The sequence below is a fragment of the Pocillopora damicornis genome, chromosome 12 (genome assembly GCF_964200805.1).
Source record: "Pocillopora damicornis chromosome 12, jaPocDami1.2, whole genome shotgun sequence".
Classification (NCBI taxonomy): Eukaryota; Metazoa; Cnidaria; class Anthozoa; order Scleractinia; family Pocilloporidae; genus Pocillopora; species Pocillopora damicornis.
In genome coordinates this window covers 11,106,422-11,127,540 of record NC_142681.1, presented here as the reverse complement: position 1 = coordinate 11,127,540, position 21,119 = coordinate 11,106,422, and the positions used below count along the sequence as shown (strand labels likewise).

General features: G+C 36.5%; 1 protein-coding gene across 1 annotated transcript; it reads right to left on the bottom strand.

Annotated features, from left to right (window-relative positions):
- Nucleotides 1-1,146: 1,146 nt before the first annotated feature.
- Nucleotides 1,147-20,577, bottom strand: LOC113685659 (piwi-like protein 1). Its single transcript, XM_027203190.2, has 19 exons — nucleotides 20,445-20,577; nucleotides 15,692-16,367; nucleotides 15,261-15,341; nucleotides 14,907-15,107; nucleotides 13,930-14,050; nucleotides 13,742-13,804; nucleotides 13,424-13,490; nucleotides 10,033-10,150; nucleotides 8,864-8,906; nucleotides 7,930-8,001; nucleotides 7,631-7,818; nucleotides 6,521-6,672; nucleotides 5,501-5,625; nucleotides 4,005-4,108; nucleotides 3,518-3,588; nucleotides 2,674-2,827; nucleotides 2,215-2,343; nucleotides 1,967-2,114; nucleotides 1,147-1,561 (listed from the first exon to the last, which is right to left on the bottom strand). The coding sequence occupies exons 2-19, from the start codon at nucleotides 16,342-16,344 to the stop codon at nucleotides 1,445-1,447; spliced, it is 2,607 nt and encodes an 868-aa protein (XP_027058991.2). The 5' UTR covers nucleotides 16,345-16,367; nucleotides 20,445-20,577; the 3' UTR covers nucleotides 1,147-1,444.
- Nucleotides 20,578-21,119: the final 542 nt, after the last annotated feature.

Here is a 21,119-nt window from a genome sequence, read left to right as displayed (position 1 = left end):
TTCAAAATGGATGCAATTAAGTGTACTTAAAGTATTCCCCATGTTATGTCGCCTAATTTTCAAACCACAACATCAAATAGTTCAATGTCTTCGTTTCAAACTCAATCCAAGGCTAGGAGGGTTTGTTTCATCAAGTCGTAGGAGGGAACAGTGAAAAGTGAATACCCCACGTAGTTAACGATGAAACTTCAGGGAGAAATACAGCGTCACTCCATCGTGATGACGTACATGTTTATGACAACTGACCGGTGTAAGGATACTTTCGTGTAGATCAGCCGACTTCAATATGTTTCAAATAACATACAAGTGTAACAGTGTATCTTCAGAGGATTTCGGATTGCGCAAATTCCCAAGAAAGGTGCAGTACTCGGAATTTGGATGATATGCACACGATTTGAGGTATGTTTGTAGTTACGTCTAGTTGTCCTACATGAAGGTTGATCAGTTTTTTTTAAAAGATGACAACCAGAAGCGAGATTTCTCTTCGGGATATTGCTCATAAGATAACATTCTTTTAAAGCCTCGCACTTTTCATTCGTCTGAAACGTTTGTTGTTGAGAACATTAGATTTAAACATCGCCAAATAATGCAAAATCTGATTTTAAGCTAAATAAAGTAGAGGCAGGCCCGCAGAGATTTTTACATATTTAAAAACTATAATATTTAACCAGCTAGGTGGGAAGTTTCAGTTCCAGAATCGGTGCACTTTTGGAGAAATTCCCTGTTTATCCCGACAACAAAAATGACCGAAACAGTACGGAGATAAATAATCTATTGGTGTGTTTACATTCACTCCCTGGGAAAATTAAATGTATCAAAGTGAGGACGAATGATGTCACTATGTATGGTAGAAGTGCCAATTTGTAATGTTGTATTTAGCTTGAGATAGAGAAATAAACATTTCACTCTTTTTTTGCTACGTTTTTATATGAAAATGAGGCCCCAGGCCTCGAACAAGGAGCCGTTGTTACTATGGCAACAACAGTGCTGCGACCTATAAAAAGGCGTTTTTGTGCATCCCCTTAAGTTCCTAACTGCATGCAAAATTTGAAAGGGGGTTGAAAATTTTCATTCCCCAAGATGTTTGATTCTCACAGAGACTTGTTCTTAAATTGTCTCCTTCAATATTATCAAACCTGAACAATGTTCAAAACAACAATTTAATAGTATTTCTGCGAAAATAGAAACATGTGATCAAAAAAGTGATCAAGTAACGGAGTAAATGGGTTTAAATTTTCTTCCCTAAGAGAGGAAAAAGTGTCTCCATGCTGTAATGAATAACTTCCGATGAATAACTTCCCTCCGTTTATATTAACTGTATTCAATCAAATTTCCAACAAAACGCAACAACTGTCATCTTGTCCTTCATTAGGACTAACGGTGATATGAAGAGCAGAGAAAACCGAAACGAAGTTTAACACTTTTCCACGGCAGACATCTACCATTAGAGGAAAAACAGTTTTTCGGCGAGTTCAATATGGGGAGGCTTATGGAGTGACTGTCCAACTAGGAAAGCCAATTTGTGGGCGTACTGGCAAGGAGCTGGTACGCGTACGGTGCCCTAAAAAGGTTAAGAACTTTGATTAGAAATGTATGCGCAATAGAAATATTTAACCATGGAATAAAAAGATTTGGCTACCCAATTCTTATTAGGGGTGAGCGTTTAAATAAAACACTTCCAAGTCAATAGTAGTTCAACCCTTTTGAAAGAAAACTTTGACCTGATTCACACCCTTAAATCTGTTGAGTAATCCACTTTTATCACCATACTTTTATTTATCAGTCTCCTCTCTTACAAAACAAGTGTTTCTTTCTTTGTCTCATATTGGTCTTTGGTTTTCCTATTTCCTCACTTCTCGTCACAATAATTACCCTCCCAATGCAACAAGTACATACTTGTGTCACAACAAAGTTATCAGCCTCAACTATCAACTAAAAAAAAAAAAAAATTAGAGATTTAACTCACCGGCCAGTTATAGTACAGATGTGTTAGCTTGTAAGTGAGGCGCTGGAAGTGATCTGGCTTCAGACCAGTGCTGTCTTCGATCACATTGTAATGGGTTGGTGACACCGTTCCTTGACGAACTGACTGGCTCACACAGAAAAAGTCATACCTTATAAGAAAAACAAGGCCATATTCTAACCACTGTGATTTTCATGGGCTAAAATTTTCAAAAAAACTAAAATCTTGACTGCTTTTAATTTGAGGCATACCACTGCTTCTTTGTGATAACCGAGTCAACTACAGTGCCAGGAGGTGGATTGCTCAGAGCGTCAACACTAGTTTGGTGGAAGATTCTTGCACTGATCCTCTTCTTCACTATGACCACTGCAAATTTCGGTCTAAACAATAATAACGGTTCAAGTTATCGTAATTACAAATATTGCTTAAATTGCTAAGGCTAATTTCGAGCACCAGATAGTGAAACAACAGGCTGTCTTTTACCACAGATAAGTACCTGATTTGTTGCAACTTAAAAAAATACAAAAAAAGTTATTTTCCACATGTAAACTTTTCATCATATCATAACTCAAACAAGGTCATGGTTACAGTACAAAATTAAAGTTGAAACTGAATTAAAATTTTAAGGGCTTCCGTAGCGTCAGCATGAATCCAAATTCTATCAGAAAACATTTCAATTACTACGCATACATAAATTTTGAACTTCTTACGAGTAATCTGTTGGAAGATCCTTGAAGGATGCTTTCAGTTGTGGAACTTCATGGTTTACAACAGTTTTCAACTGGCCATCACCAACACCATCACGATAAACAATGATTCTATCTGGCAAGCCACCATTCAGATCCCTGTACTTCTTGAGAGCAGCTGTGAAATTGAAGATAAAGCGTAGCAATATTGTGATTTGCCATTCGTTTCCATTGTTGCCTAACTTCAAATGAGCATATAGCTGATTATCATTCTCAACAGCAACCACATTTTGAATTTTGTTGTGTAGCTCAATCTAATTCTGATTCCTTAAATTTCGTACTGTTGGTTTCATCCAAATTGTGCTTTTTAGAAAAAAGAATCGAATGAAAAGTGGAAATAAATACTGGCTCCCAGAAAACAACACTTAAGGCAGGATTTATACAGAAGACCCCTCATGAACATGTCAAGTGAACACTTCATATGTCCACACTGAGATTTCAAAACAGGAAAGAATCCATGGTCTAAGCCTCCTTCCGAACCATCAATTCTTTCAAAACCTTAATACAAGAGTAACCAAAATTCTGTCCAATGATTGATTGATTCTAACCAGCAGGTTAAATGAGATTCATTCATAACAAAATTGTGATTCAAGACTGCAGGGTCCCTAAATGCAATTGGGATTAAAGGTTAAGCAACTTTTTCTAAGAAAAAAATGCAAAAACAACAACATCAACAACAAAAAAACGGGCCAGCAAAACCAACCAACAAACAAACCCCTGAAGTTTGACTACACAGTCCAGGAATGACACCTATGTTACTGTTAGTGAAACACAAAAAATATGAAAATGAAGATGCAAACTGAAATACCAGTCATAAGAGTCTTTAGACCATCAATTAGCTCCATTCCCGTATGTTGAAAAGTCACCCTTGAATAATACCTAAAAAAATAATAACGGTAAAGGCATTAGGTCAGTCATCATCTTAGGTAGGGGTCAGAGGAATGGTCTGGTTGGCAGACCAAACAAGACCCCATAGATAAATTGTGCTGATAAATGTCCACAAAGTTTGTCCAACACCCCAGTTAGCTAAGAGGCCATCCCCACAATCCTCAATTTCGTCTAGTAATTGTTACCCCAGGAATACCAGTCAATGCCTAAATATGGATCCACTAAGCCAATAATTTTGTGATTGCTAAATAGATGTTTCTGGCAAGTTATTAATGAAGCTGTCATCTTCCACCCGCCAAAACAGAACTGAGAATAATAATAATAATAATAATAATAATAATAATAATAATAATAATAATAATAATAATAGAAACAATAATAAAATAAGGGAAAAAGGAATTACTCACTTTGTGAGGGTAGCGTTTGTACTTGCAACAAATCCACCAACAGAGCGGCCCTTCTGCAGACTATCATGATAAGTGTCAATTCCTATCACCATAGTCCTCTTCATCTGAAAAGGAAAAAGTTGCTCCATGGAATTGAAAATTAACAACAGTTATGTCAATTTAGAAGAAAATGTAAGAACAAAATCAGCAAATAATCATTCCCTCATACCTACAACTTTCTTTATCATTATAGCCCACTGTGTTTTAAAAAGTATCTATTATTTATTATTATTTGCAGAACTATGTGCATTTCATTGTTCACTTGAGGCAGAATTTCAACTAAGTTTCGTCTTAATCATAACCAGTGGAATGTTCTTTCTATCTCTCTCTTTTCACGCTCTTGTCCACATAGGGATACATTTTAAGCAGACACACACATTCAAAACTTCCACATTTTGCCTTTAGGTGATTCCTCGGTATTTCACTGTGCATCCTGTACTGCACATAAAAATGACTCAATCAAGCGAATAAGCAGGAGCAGTATTGTTGTTTAATACACGTACCATAATGATGGTCTTTAGCTCGTAAATGAGCACAGTGACCAATATTTTTATTGCATAATTTTGGTGAACAAATCATCCCCATTAAATAAGAAAAATTTTAAAAATTCATTAAAGGGGAAAAAAAAAGATATAGCAAAAAATTTTCCAAAAGCCTGTTACTTGTTGATGCAAATTACGATCTTCAAAGCAACAACTGGAGAAATGTTTTGAGTCGTTGTTGTTTAAAGTTGTGTAATTTTTCACATATTATATATCAAATTGTTCCATGTGCTCAAGACTTTCTACCTATCAAGTGTTTTTCAAATTTTACTTTTAATGCCCTTGCTTCCAGTAACTTAAAAATGTACCGTGAACCGTTAAAATGAAGCGCATGATTGGTGCCAGAACAGTTATAAGTGGGGTAAGTTTGGCTCACCATATCTATTAAACAAGCACTGTAACCTATCTTTTAAATTGTATTTTTTTAAAACAGACATTGGTAGGGAACATTTGAGCATGAAATAACTTTTTTCTCTGAGGAATCACCTTGAGGCAAAATTCACCAATTAAGTCTTTTTGGCAACCAAATTGTTCCATCTGATAATGAAACATAAATAGCCATTCTCAACCAGGTGCCTGAGTAGAAAAATCTTTCTGCACCTAGCTGCCTGGATGAGGACCAACTTAACTATCATGCCGTTGAAAACAAAGCATTGGCAATGTCAACTAAACTCACACTAGTGCTGTTTGACAAGCTTACTTCAAAATTAGTTATTGTCTGTGATCAACGAAAAAGGCTTTCGCATGGATGTGATAAACACGTTACTTCCCTTCCCATTTTTCAAGACTTCATCATAATTTCCACACCTTTTCAACCAATTAAATACTTTGCAACCACCCAGTAATCTGGTAGGTGTTAATCTGATACATCTCAAAATCTGATCTTGGATGTACATGTAAAAAGAGTTAACATACAGGAATTTCGACAGCCCACGCTTCACCACCAAGTTTACAGTTTAGCTGGATGCCAATTTTGGTGCATACACTCATTAGCATATTCTTCTTTGAGATGGTTCGGCCAACAATGACCTGGGATGGAACTGAAATAAATAACAGGAAAACAACTAAAAATCCAAACTTCCGCCAAGAATTGGTGGTTAGACATACTTTAATTAAATCAACCAGCAACATAAGGAGGCATTATTAGCCTTACGGCTTAAAATAGAGAGGCTGAAGTCCACTTCCATTGTTGGGTTGATAAATGACATACCAGGCACCAGACTCTGAAAAAGTAGGCAGCTGTGAAAAGTTCATACAGGGCCAAAAAGTAAAAAGTAACAATTTTTGACCAGAGTAACTAGCGACATGTTATCAAGTGGCCAGTGGAAATCCAACAGTCACAGGCTTGTTTTTAAATCCCTCATAAACAAAGTATGATTAACACACTTATCACATGTAGGGCAAAATTATTGAATGCTGATTGGACAGAGGGCATTCTTTTCTTAATCATGATGGAACTTTTGGTAATCAAGAGGGAACAATTACCTGATGCTGATTGAGCCTTTTTGCTGTTTGCAACAATAATTATTGATTGCAATTTAAATGAATGAAGCAGTGTAATGTTGTTGACTGTATTTTAGAAGAAAATGTTCATTGAATTTATTGGTAAGTTATGCTTCTTTTGACGTTTGTAGCAGTATCGAAAGGGCTTCATTCCTTGGACATGGTGCAGGAAGCAATTCCCTAAAAATATTTTCCCCTTAATGTGATAAACAAGTAATGCAAATGCCTTGGGCCATTACGTATTAGATTCCCTTATAATTCCAAGGTTTTCCCAAAAATGCCCTTGTCAGGGCCCATGCAGTTACATGCACATATAAATCAAAGACCTGTCTGATAAACCCAGAGAAACAGAACACTTGATGTTCTCGACTGAAACTGGTTTTATTTATGTCATTAAAAACTATTTCCACCAAAGACAGTTACAAAATTTACCTGGGGTTTCCAAGCAACACAACTTCTTAATGGCATCGTAGCGGTCTTTGCGGTTTGTTGTCAAAATAGTTACTACCATCTGAAGTGAATCACTGAAGTTACCTTTAATGGCCTCTAGGTAACTTTCAGTTCTGTCATTATTGAGCTGGCATCTAAAGAAAAGTAAAGAATAAATTGTGACCACTAAAAAAATACACTTTATGCCTTAACTGACTTGCAAAGCTTAAAGCTAATTGTTCCATCCATTACCAAAGTTTTGCAGAACCAGTATCAATTGCTGGCCAATGGCTATGGAAAACATAGAGAGGATCTAGGTTGCCACTGTTGTTTTTATTTTAAAAAAAAACCATACATGAAATTTATACACTGAGAAGTCTCAAAGTAATTTTGATGTATTTATTGGAAAGTCACATTTTAACGTGAGAGAGATAGAGAAGAAATTGTCAAGGGAGGGTGAAAAAAGGACACCTTAAGAACTATTCTCTATAAGAATCAAAGGTCTTGGAGGAAATGAAAATTTTCTACATTTTCTCCATTAAATTCTGCATGCTGTTAGGCACTCAGGGGGATTTACAAAATGCCCTTGTTAAAGGTTGCTGCACTCATGTTTGCCATAGCAGCAATGACTGCCCACTTGCAGTCATTGCCAATAAAACAATGGTATGTGGAAAGCTATTCTGCAGTTGTGTGTGACAGAACTTCATCCAATTGGGAATGCTTTGGCAGCTTAAAGAATTCAGTTTGGAAAAAAGTTTTTGTAAATAACTCAAGTGCGTTTCAATTTTTTACATAAATGTTTTTCAGAAACTGTAGTTAAAATAAATACTTTGTTTGAGGTGAACAACAAAAAAACTTGGCAACATTTGGCCCACGAAGAAAAGAACAAAAAAAAAAAAACCCCCTTTATGAACTGACCATAAGGAAAAAATAAACTGACAAACAACAATCAAAATGCAGTTAATCTTACATTCATTTAAAACTATGAACTCTGAAAACTTCCAAGAGGCTAGAACGGAGATCAAAACTTACTTCAAAGGTGGCTATTTTGACATTACAGCCCAAACTCATACACAGTTGTGACCAACATCTTAAACACAAATTGAGACTTACTCAACAGATTTTGAGACTTTGATGCCCATTGGACCGCAAACCTTGTTCAAAGTTTGTGCAAAATCTTTTGCATTTCCACTGTCCCTGCTGCTGTATATAAGAAGCCAGCTGTCCAGATTTACAGTGCTTTGAAGTGGATTTCCTCGCATTTCCCTTGACCAATCAGCAGTCTTTGGATCATATGAAAACTGAAAGCAAAATGAAAAATTACATTAAATCATGAACTCTGAATAGAATAAAGCTCTACCTGGAAAACTTCTTGACAGCAAAAAATAACTCAAACTCATAAAACAACTTACACTCTTATCCTTCTGGAAAATCTTTTCTGGAGGAAGAACTCTTCCTGACATCTGAAGAGTCCTTTTCTCAAACTGCAACGAAAACCCAATTATGATATTACTGGAGGAAAGCAGCAGCTGCACACATGTAAACTTACATTAATGTTTTTATAGGTGTTGATATTGCCAGTCAGCTACTAACAGATCACTTGCCTATTGCCCTTCTTTCAGGTCAACAAAGGAATGGCTAAGGACTAACCACAATAACTTTACTCTACTAGTAAAGGTTTATGGTGTTTATAAATAAACAAAATACTGGAGTTGCTCGTAGAGATGGAGGAGAAATTCCTTATCTATCCATGCTTATGTATTCATTCTACTTAATGAAAAACGTGAAAGATGAAGATGTTAAGATGTACATCTATATGCATTTGGCTGTCATGTGGTTGAAATTGTTTCACAGAAGGTGCAATGGAGGGATTTTGTGCAATTTTACCAAACTCTGCATCAAGTGACCATTTATTATAAATCAACCCACTGACTCCTTAATAGTATTCTGCATACCTTTGCTTAAATTGAAATTGGTGAGACAAGAAAAACAAACACATTGCCTTTTTTTAAGAATAACTCTAAAAAAACTAGACCAGTCAAATTTTTCAGGTAATCAAGCTAAATATTTACCATCTTTTTATAGCCAACTTTTATCTTGTTCATACAGTAAGCAGCATGCATCAATCAGGAACCTGATGACTGTGTCCTTCACCCAAATGCTTTCCATAATTCAGTGGTAGCATGGGTGAACCTGAGCACCCTTAGTCAGGAGTTATTCTTTATAGAGGGACTCTATTTTTTTTATTTTAATTTTTTTAAAGCGATCTTTATTGTAGAGTGAAAACATCTTACTTTTACATTAAATTACAAAATTATCACTTTCTTGAAATGGCTTTAAGCTTACCTCTAAATTCCATCCAGACAATTCTGCTGATGCATCTGGATTACTTTATGAGGAAAAATGATCAACAATTACTAAAATGTGTCACTAAAGGGCTCAAGGCTGTTTAATTACACATACCAAAAACCATTTAATTAAACATTTGTATTTTTTCAATTTCATTCAGGAACACACTAGTAAAACTGAATCTATTTCCATTGAAACTGATCTAATAAGACATTAAAATAAATTTAGATAATCAATTCAATCTCAAGAAATGCCAGGATATTAGAATACTCACATGATTTATAATAATTGCCTGCATCTTCCAACACTACACAACTTTGACATGACTCTTTCTTTTGCAATTTAAAGCAATTTCTACATCTAAAATAACTGTTTTCTGATAACTTGGTTTTTATCTGCATTCAAAATACTTAGACGGAAAGATAAAATGTGTTTTTACAAATCAACCTAAACCAGGGTTTCCAAGATAGGGCTGTTTAAAAAAAAAATTGATATCCTTAATGTCTGATGTAAATAATTTCTTTTAAAGGAGAGGCTGTACAACTGAAACAGACCCCCCCCCCCCCAAAAAAAAAAAAAAAAAAGCCATGCCCTGTTTCTGGGAAGAAGTTTACTAACACATTACTGCCACTTCCGAGCCAATTTTCCTGTAAAAGGACTTACACATGAACTCAATATGGTTAACCCTGTGAAAGATTTTATTTCATTGAGAAAAATTTAAAGCCTTTTTGAGAGACTAAAATGACAAAACAATAAGGCTTTATGTTTTGGCTCCACTTAGTCAGGTTAGCTCAAGCCATTAAGGTTAAAATGACTTGGATAACAGCCCAAACCATTTTTCTGTCCAAGAATATATCCTGATTTGCTATCATTATAATTTTGGAGGGCAATGAAAAAAATTATATGCCAATTACATGGGGTGTGGAAGCTTCGAACTGACTGATATATAAGAACTGAGAAAGATTTCAACAAAACAGTTTGAAATATGCAAAAATATATTTTAGCCTACAAAATGCACCCACAGTACCAACAAAGTCATAATAGGGTGTTTTCATTCCAAGAAAAGGACATTTATTGTCAGCAAACTTCACCTGTCATGATACCTGCATTAAACATTTCACAAGGAGAAATGCACACCCTGACTTACACAACTACATCAGATGTACCTGCTTATTGTGTCAATAAACGTCATCAAGGACTTGTTGCGTGCCATAGGATCTACACGGGTGTGAACTGCCAGATCCTTCATCATACTGAAATCATTACGCATCTCATCGGTTAGCCCTATTAAGGAAAAATTACAAAAGAGTTTTCTATATTAAAACCATGGGCCATCATACTACAACTATAAAAAAGAAAGATGTTCAACCTGGGCCAGTGGGGGCAAAATAATATATAAACCATAAACTGTTGAAGGGAGATTAATTTCCGTTTAAAACTAAGAACACATGGCAATGCTAGGAAAAAACATTATGTGGGCGAAGGAAATAATAATAATTATAAGAATAATAATATCAGAGCTTGCAGTGTGCACAGTGGGTTTACGGTCAACTCGCCGACGGACCAACTTGCTGACGCCAACTCGCTGACGTATAAAATCGAGTAGAGACGTCGGCGAGTTGGTCGTCAATCCAACACAAATTATTAGAAGTCAAACATACAGAAAATTAAACGATATTTAGTAAAAAAAACACTGGTGAACATTGGGGAACATCATACAGAAGCTTAAACATTGGTGAACATTGGTGAACATCATCAATGACTAGAACAGCTTAAGACGCGAACAAGTTATTGTGCGACAACAACACCATAAAGACTCATCATGACAATCGGTCAGATTTTTAAAGAAAACTTGGCTTTCTAGACAAGATCTTTAGTAAAAAGCAATTATTTTTATTTGAAACGAAGTTTATAAGGATCTCAAGGCGAACAAAGTAAAGTAAACATCGCCAATGACTCTAACAGCTTCAGATGCGAACGAGTTATTGTGTGACAACAACACCGTAAAGACTCATTACGTCAATCGCTCAGATTTTTTAACGAAAACTTGGCTTTCTAGACAAGATCTTTAGTAAAAAGCATTTCTTTTTATTTGCAACAAAGTTTATAAGGATCTTAAGGCGAATAAAGCGAAGTAAACCTCACCAACGACTCTAACAGCTTCAGACGCGAACAAGTTATTGTGTGACAACAACACTGTAAAGACTTATCATGACAATCAGTCAGATTTTTTAAGAAAACTTGGCTTTCTAGATAAGATCTTTAGTAAAAAGCATCTCTTTTTATTTGCAACAAAGTTTATAAGGATCTCAAGGCGAATAAAGTAAAGTAAACATCACCAATTACTATATCCGCTTCAGACACGAACGAGTTATTGTGTGACAATAACACCGTAAAGACTCATCATGTCAATCGCTCAGATTTTTTAAGAAGGCATGTTCACCAATGTTCACCGATGTTTAAGCTTCTGTTTGATATTCACCAATGTTCACCAGTGTTTTTTTTTACTAAATATCGTTTACTTTTCTGTATGTTTAACTTCTAATAAGTTGTATTGGACTGACGACCAACTCGCCGACGTCTCTACTCGATTTTATACGTCGGCGAGTTGGCGACGGCGAGTTGGTCCGTCGGCGAGTTGACTGGTTACCGCACAGTGTAGCCCCATGATTATAGAAAATAGTAACCCATCAAGTAAAAAAATTAGGACTTATGACCATACGACCCACCATACAAGGTGCAACTTTCAGCATGCCAGGCCAACTGCATTGTGATCACTATTTTAGCCATTACATAATGGAAGGGTGAAAATGATAGTGAACAGGGTGAGCAATTTCTACAATTCTCTCTTCAGTTAACTATCACAGGGTTTCCTTTATTCACTCAAAAAATCACCGTTTGTTGAAGATGTGTACTTTCCAAAAACTGAATTAAAATGAGATGGATGTCAGTCATTTTCATGTTTACATAAGTCTGACGCAGTATCATGATTTTGACAATATTGTCATGAGAGAACCTGTCAAACATCTGAGAATTGAAGACCGTAAAACTTCAGGAAATGCTTTGTCTCACAAAACATGGAGCCAATTTCCCTTTGCACAACATTTTGAGGCATACTGGATGCTCAGGTTATGATGAACATGCTTGCAGTTCAATAATTTTCTCCTAATGCTGTAACCTAAAGAATTAATCTCTGAAATTGATTGTCAGTACATTTTGCAAGAAGCATCTGAGCAGAAGTCATGTATTCAAACAGGGTTCTGGCAATTTGAGCTCACAAGCACACTGGTGTGTACATGGTCAAAGTAAATAATTGTTGCCTTAAAGTTTCGAATTCAAGAGCAAGAATTCACGAGTCAGTTTCTGTAACCTTCCCAGATATATTCTGGTGAATTCATTGAGTTAAAATGTCAGAATTTCATAAGTGATTATAAGCTCTAAATTTGTAGAGGCACTATCGTTAAAGCACATTTCGGGAAGTTTTGTTAACCTTCAGCTGAAGATAGCTGTAAAAAGGAGTGAACTAGACTGATATGTGACCACTTAATGCACAAAGCAATAATATAAATGCCTTAGGTTAAATAATAAAAATAAGAGAGTTGTGCAGACCAAATCTTACTTTTTATCCTCCTCTGGGTATTTACCTATAACAGTCACTATCAGTAAAAAATAGCAGGTTTAAACTCAAATTTAATATGACTTTTCTTTATAATTTTCTGCTCTTATAACAGGAGGCCAAAGCATTAGAGAAAAATGGCTGAGAAAGCAGTCATGCCTGGCAACTTCAAAAGAAGATATAATATATAATAATTAAATATATAATAAATAATACAATTCTGGTGTTTTGGTTTTACTGACTCACTTTTCTCATGCATATACTCTTCAATTGACTGGTAATGTCTTAACTCAAAGTTTTTTTTAACCAACTTTCCTTTCAACTTTTATTTATTTTCCCACACCAAAATTATCAGTCACCCTCAGTAGGATAGAATTTCCACTGATGCTGACATCATACACTATATCTAAAGAAGAAAACAGTCACCATCTTGAAAATTTTGTTCAAAACATCTGTAACACAAACAAAGGTCCTCAGCTGCTTGAAAATACCACTGACTAATATGCGTGTTGATTGCTTTAAAAGTTATGAGAACATTGTCCCTTGGTTCCAGACCCCATCAACTCTCCACCCTCCTAAATCACCTTGAAGAACCCCTTTGACAGCTTGCGCTGAAGAGTTTTATTACAGTTTTAATTACAACGAAGGGCAGGAAAATAAACTAAGAAGAGCTTCACTTTCAGGCTTGGCTAAATCTATACATTAATAAAAACTATTATACAAGAGGCAATCTCACATTAAGTGGATTTCAGATTGGCCCTGTAAAAGATGCTTGAGGATGAATGAGAATAGATAAATGACCAACATAATCTACCCAAACAACAAAAAGGAGGAGCTAACACTTAATTGCATCAATTTTTAGAACAAGTAAGGTAATGTTATTGTCATTATAACATTACTAGTGTACATTTTCACTGGTTTCTTATTTGAGAGAGTGTCACCTGTTAAGAAGCACAATTCTGGTACCAGAAGAAGTTCACCACTGGGGATTCTGGTCTTCTGTCCTGGCTATAAAAGGGAAATTTTGTGCAAAAGATTATAATGCAAGAGAGAATTAAATAGCAGTAAAGTTCCTTCTAAAAGCCTTTAATACAAAGGCAATGGCTCTTCACTAGTGAAGGCCCAGCTGCCTTTCAAGGGAATAATTTTATTATCTAGCTGGCCGAATGCATTTTAGGCCATGACTGCCTGCTTTAACTATTTCTTGGCAACCTCTGGTGTATGCTACAAAAACTAGAGAGGGAACAAAACAAACTCACCTCTCTCTTCAGACGGCTAACAAGTAGTGGCTGTTCCATATCTGTGATTTCCTTGTCGTAAGTCTTCAAATAAGCACACATTACTTAAACCACCTTGAGATATCATGAAACACCCTGATATTCAGGTAGAATAAAATAAAACTAAAAAAGTTATTGAAGGTATTTAACAATAAGTATCAAAACTGTACCTCTTGGTAATATTCCACATAGGTGATGTCTCTTTCTACTCCCTTGAACCTTCCATGGAAGGTGTTGGTTGGGAATATTTCCCAATTTATGTCATCAATGCGGTATGTCTTGTTGTTGTACCTAAAATGAGGAATGCAAGTAAGGTTTAGCAAATTGAAGACACCATGTATTTCCTGGTAATTTGAAAGTGTTATCTTCTCCCAAACACGAGGCTTTACCCAATCAGACACAAATTGATGATGTCACCATTGACAATTATTTGCTGTTTATCATCACACTAGTATGTTCTATGTTGCCATAGGTCTGTTCAGTGGCAGATTACAGAAGCACTTATGACCTAAGCTCATATTCCCGGGGCTATCACCCCTTAAAAGTGACCTGACCACTTCCATATATGGTTGACATTAGGCAATATGCAAACTGTATAGGGCAGATTTACACCTTACTAACATGATGACACCTGAAAAGCTTTTAGCTTTCAGATTTTCTTTGCAAAAAATAAAGGAATGATTAACCAAAAAAAAATTGACTTTCCCACCAACAACTGAATACTGCAAATTTGTTGTTCCTTTTTAGGGTTCCCTTTGTGTCTTACCTTCAACCCAAAAATATTTATTTTCCCAAGCTAAAAAAAAAATAATTGTGAATCATTACCAAAATCTACCACAGAATTAAAAAAAAATTTACGAAAACACTTTACTACTTAAAATGCTCACATAAATCAGTTTGTTTCAGGCTGCTACAGTATGTACACATCGCTAATTCATTCATTGAAGCTGTTGTAATGGAATTACCTCAACATTGATTCAGTACATCTACTTCACTTGATAAGAAAAAGTTGTTACAGACATTGAATGTGACTAATCAATGTTTATAAAGAAAAGAATGGACCAGGGAATCAAGTCTACACAATAAAAAAATCTGAATTATCTAGGTTCAACTGCTCATGGAATCACTGTGAATTGTTTCACAATACCTTGTCAGAACAATTTGGCCTACAAGCTTCTTTGTGGCCTCCATGTGGAAATTCCCTCTCTGACCCATGCGTTCATATAGCTCATAAAGATACTCTAAAACAGTTGTAGTTCTCAGTACTTTATGTGAAACATCTGCAGACAAGAGAATGTCTGTCTCATATGGCAAGATTGAGGTAGAATAACCAGGCCAAAGTTGCAACCTAGGTAAAATTAAAATTGATTTGAGCAATCAACAGCACCTTAATACTCAAGTGTGAAACTTACACAAGCAACTACATTAAATTCAAATTGTCATATTTTTTTTTTTAAATTCTTAGAGAAAACTTCAATTAACATGCACTACACCTGCTTACCCAAACTTCGGAATTTCAATTGGCTTTGAAATGTTGTAATAATTTCGCCCTACTTGCTGCATACCAATGTCCTTTAGAATCCTGCAGGAAACAGATATTTGTCACAATCAGTTTTTAAAAGCTCTCACATTCACTACACCATGCCAAAAACCTGGTTCAAGACCTGTTGCATTGGTCAGCCAATATTTTTCACTTTCAGTATCTTGAGATCTTGTCAATTATTCAAGCTTCACAAGTGGATTTTCAAAGTTGCTATAAACAAGTTTCTACAATAATAAAGGGTTTCCTCACATGACTGAACTTCAACCGATAACTTGTTTAAGTTTCATTTCATCACATTGTGGACAATATACTAGCTCAAGTAAAAACAAAACATACAAACAAACAAAACAACATCAAAGCCAAACAAATCCATGGAAAACTTAACAAACCTTCGGAAGATTATATTGTATAACTGCAGCATAGATGGAGAACCTGGTTCAACTTCATTTGTAAACGTTATGGTCATCTGGACAACATCTCCTTGTGGGCGGGTAACGTTGCACCTTGTTTCAATTTCTGAAAGGCGTCTTGGCAAATAAAGAATCATGCCATCAAATGCACGAACTGGCCCGATAAGATCACGCTGGCTGGAAAGTATAGCAATCCGAGCACGTTTTGCCTCAACCTCTGGATTGAAGCTCACATTGTACTGGAAAACTCCAAAATTTGTTGTGGTTCTTAGTTTGAAGTGGTTGGTCACCAAGTCTATGCTTGATCCAGCGTTTCCCTTTTTATCAATAAGGTGAGCTGGCTTGGTATTAACATTGTCGTCCACATCTCTTGACAGACGTGGTGGTCTTTGTTCTTGAGCACCAGATGTACTCTGCACATGAGGCCTCTGTTCTTTCATGCTCATCCCAGCCATGGCCTCTATAGGAGGTGCCACTGGTCGCTGCTGTTGTGGAACTTGGCCTGGTGGGGGACCCCGGGATCTCCCACGTCCAACAACTGGTGCAACTTGCTGAGCGCCATCTCCAGGCCGTGATGCTTCTCCTCCACCTCGCCCACGCCCTCGACTTCTTCCCCTTGCCCTCCCAGTCATATTCTGCTTATGGAGGACTCAGGCTGTGAGAGATAATATACTTTTAAGAGCCACATTGAAAGACATGAAAACAAACAATTGACATACTCTTCTCCTTCAGGTAGCTTATTTGACAAGACCTGGATCATATCAATGGCAGTAATGAGGCCTTCCAAGGGGTCTTGCCCACAAGTGACATTACTAAAACATAGGCATGCTATGCATGCAAGAGTTATTTTTATGGGGTGGGTGGATTACTTAAACCATTGTAAGTGACATCTACATTTTCACAAAAGGAAAGAAGAATATTAATGCAGAAAAGAACGAAAATGTTGAATTAACTCACACACAGGTATTCTGCGGTAGATTGTGTGTGTAGTGCAAATAACTGTACCCAAAAATAAACTATATTGGTGCCACAGATACCTGTTAGTACAAAATGCAAACTGCATAGACTGTAAACTATAGGTACAAACTGTAGACGGCAGAGTGGGTACAAAATGCAGACTGAGAATCTAACGAGTTTTTTCATCTGGTATGTGATGACATCATTTTACAACTTATCGAGCATCATGCAATTGCTTTTCTGCCATCAGCTTTCACAATTATTTGCACTATTGTGGAATATTCCAGGCTAATTTCTTGATCAAAATTGATCTTAATATAATTTCAAGCCTTCACATAGTCTTCTCGCTTTGCACACAAGTTGGTTGGTGTGATGCCTGTACAGATTTTACCAACGTAATAAAAGTAGATGTAGATGTAAATGAGATGTCACTATTGAATATTTGACATGTGCAACATTCAAGAAACAATTGACAGCTTTGCACAGGCCCATACTATCTTTTCAAGCAGTATGTGTTTATTTTGTCAACAAAAATGCAGACTAAGACCAAAACTGTTCCTTTGACTTGATGTATTTTTGACATTAGTAGATCACATCATATTAACTTACCACCATAAATCATTCATTCCAGATAACAAATTAAAATAAACACTCTAATGATGGTATCTGAATTCATTCTTGATCAAACGCAAATGACTCCACAAGATCACTTTCTCCAGGCATCGAAAACATACACAAAATCGTCCATAGTTAGTTTTAATCAGACATTCATCTAGAGATAGCACCGAGCCAACCAACCAGAAAAATATAATTGGCACACATAACAAATCACGAATCTTGCAACACAGCTTGCTGTTAAAGAACTGCTCAAATCAAAATGTTTGGTGCAATTCATCAACACTTCAAGCAATATTTGATTCAAAATTTTTCCACACACTCTCCTCGTGAAGGAACAATAACCATGATTGCGCTAAGTGCACAGGACTCCATTTTCTCTCTTTCTTTTCTACAGGTAATCTGATATCTTTCATCTGTCCAGTTGTATCATATTTCTCATAAAGCGTGGTAAAATACATGTTAAAAACACAGAAAAGCTAACATTTCTCATTCTAAAAGATGATTCCATTTTATGAACTTCTCTCTACGAATCCCCCATTACTTCATTGAAATTTGAACACCTCTCAAACCAAAGTGCAAAAACGATACTCTGATTGGTGTGAGATACATGCCCTAATGTGGCAATCTGATTGGTGCAAGATACATACTCTAAATCTGATGTTATTTGAAAAAAGGAAAACACTAAAAAATGTGGTGACAATCTCGTTCCAATGAACTGTCCGCAAACAAAAACTAACAGACAAGGAGTCACATTTTGAGACAGCCACAATCCATTTTTAATTTAGACAAAGTGCAATTTTTTTGCTTTGTTTTTTTGACAGGAGACATTGCAACCATGACAGTGTATGTGATATTTCCAGCCCACATTGCCATTTCATGTGTTTAATATTCAACACTTGTCACCCACAGTCAGTTTCTTGTTACCTATTGCCATATTATACATCTGTTATAGCGTTTCACACAAGTGTTTGCACACCAAATGCAAATTATTGATAGACCTGGAGACTCCTGTATTGCCTTTGATATTGGCATGAAATTGGGAAAGATAAGAAGAAATCCCACCACATTCTGAAGAGTAAAACAGGACAAAACAAGTCACTAAAGGAAAGACAAGGTAATCTGGGCAATAATTGTAGATAATTCCCGAGGTGCTTTAAATGATGGCTTTTGTTGTAGCACATTTATATTAAGATTTAGCAGTGTCAGTCAATTGATAATGACCAATAATCCCATCCATGACCATTCATTTCATGGAGAGACTTAAAAAACATTAAGATCACAGACTGAGGGCTATCCAGCTTACAGCCTGCGTGCAGTGTTCCACGCAAATGACAGTACTTAAATACTGATGTGAAATGAATAATTCAAGGCAGAACACAATAACAAAGTACCCTTGGTTATGAGTTCAGTCGCAAGATTGGCCAAAATTTGCTTCCAGCATGACAGCAAGCATAGGAAAAAAAATCCAGATCTTATGGTATGATGCAACTGCTTTATAATATAGTATGCCATTCCTATTATCACATCGCAAGGGAAAGTCATAACAGGATATGCTGGTTAGGGCTTAACTCTGAAGAAAAAAGGTTCAAAACTTCTCGTGAATAGTTAGTCACACAGGCCCATCAACGCTCTAACAAGACAAAGCAGGCCCTGTAGGGAAGGGGTGCAATGGGTGTGTACCCACATCCTCCTTTCCCATGAGCTGCTTAACTCCATTTACTTGATACCAGTGATTCAAAAGAAAGTCAAAAACGGCCCTTAAAACACACAAAATGTATTCTCACACAACCCAATTTCAAAAAAATTTCAGGGGAGCATGAACTTAGCCCCCTCTAAAATATTGCGCCTTTGGCATCCATCAATTTACACATTAGGCCCTCAAACGCACCCCCTAGCTCTAAAACTTGTCATCGGGCCTACAAAGATATTTGGGTCAGAGTAATTTATTTGTCTGAAGGTGGAAGATTCCAAAATCCCTTGGGAATAGCAGGAGTCTTTTTTTTACCTTCTTTCTTCAGCTACACTTTAAAACAAACCTCGATATAACACTGATGAAGAAATGGCACCTCATTCAAAACCAAATGGCTTCATGAGCAATATGTAAGGAGAGCATTTAAAAGATATTCTTGCCAGAGCTATTAACATTCTGAAGAGAGACGATTTTAAATTGCATGGGAATGGTAGGAGTTGCGCAGGCCCGTCAAAACAACTTGTTAGCATTACTTGGTCAATCGAATACCATGCGACAATGGCGGAACGTTTGAATCAACCTTGCTTAAATGATATTATGACGTTCATCTAAAAAAGAATTGTGTTCTTGTATGACTATGTGTAAAGATGAATACATACGTGAGGGGAGCTAGGAAAAGCTAGGCCACTGATCTACAATGAAACTCGAAAACGAAGACTTGAGGTGATCTATGTAATTTTTAGTTCTAATCAAGCCAATAGAAATTGATATGTGGTTCATCTTATGTTGAAAAGAAAACACTTACAGGCTCTAGCACAAGTCAGAAATTACAGTATTGCCAAATTTAGAATGACAGCGACATTTTCATTCGAGCGAAAAAGGCGACCGCGACATTTGACCTTAACCAAATAGGCCACTGTGAGTAAACGAAGGCGACATCAAAGACCCCATTGGAATGCCTCTGCTCAGTGACGGCCATTCGATTTGCGAATAAATCAGCGTCTCCAAGAAAAAGCACACTTGAGAAATTAACAACATTACACTGTTACAGTCGATTCCAGATTTTTAACGGTACAGCAAAGGTTAAACAAATCGCAAGTTTTCCATTTATCTCATTGAAATACGCGCACATGGTGGAGATTGCTTGTGCAATTGTGGTGTAGACATAAATAAAACACTCCAAGCAGGAGGTAAACATAACTGAACCTTAACTGAACCAGAACCCAACAATATTCAAATTTAACCAGGAATTGTGCACGTAAATATAGCATTATGAACATGAGCACAATGAATATGACCTACAACCACAGAGTTTGCAATCGCCTCGAACGAACAAACTTGTTTGCTTTGCTTCTAAAAACCTCAGAAAAGAAGGCTCCCAAAACTTTCGTTCATCGACTCTTTTAAATGTTAATCTTAAATAACTTCAGTTTAACAGGAATCGGCCAAATAGCTTACAATACTCACCCGTTTAGTGCCTCACAATGTTCCTAAGCGCCTCACAGAGTAGCAGTAGCATCTATTTTGTAGATGGATCACATGGCTTTATTTTATCGCTGTGATTGGTCAATCGATGATATTTTGTGACACCTCGTGACACCATTATTCATGTAAGTCGGCGTCACGTCTATCACTGGATCGGGCAAGTTTCCGTTGCGCTGCAAGAATTTCCGGCTATATCTTGCGATTTGTTTCGAAGCAGCTTTCAATTATCACACATATGATCATTTTTGGGAGCATTGAGGCCTTTATATTCCAAAATGCAAAGAAAAAGAAGGATAATTACTGCATAATCGTAAGTAGGACCTCCAATAGTGACAAAATGGCAAACAAAAGATCCTTGTTTATACCGGCAAACGATTGATTGCACAAGTCTTCCAGAAGTCAACGCATTGTTGTCAATGAATTCGAAGGCATCAAAAATTGAACGACAAATTTAAACATGTCAAACTATGAAACCAAACTTGAGCTCTAATAATATTGCAAGGTACACTTTAGAGGCGATTAATTTCCCGCCAATTTTTAGGTTCCCCATTACGGAATCGCGCCCATTGAAAAGCGTCGCCCGAGAAAAGTGGGGTACCCATGATGCTTTGCGGGCTCAATGACCTGGGAATGAGGTTGCAAACGCTCACCGCCAAC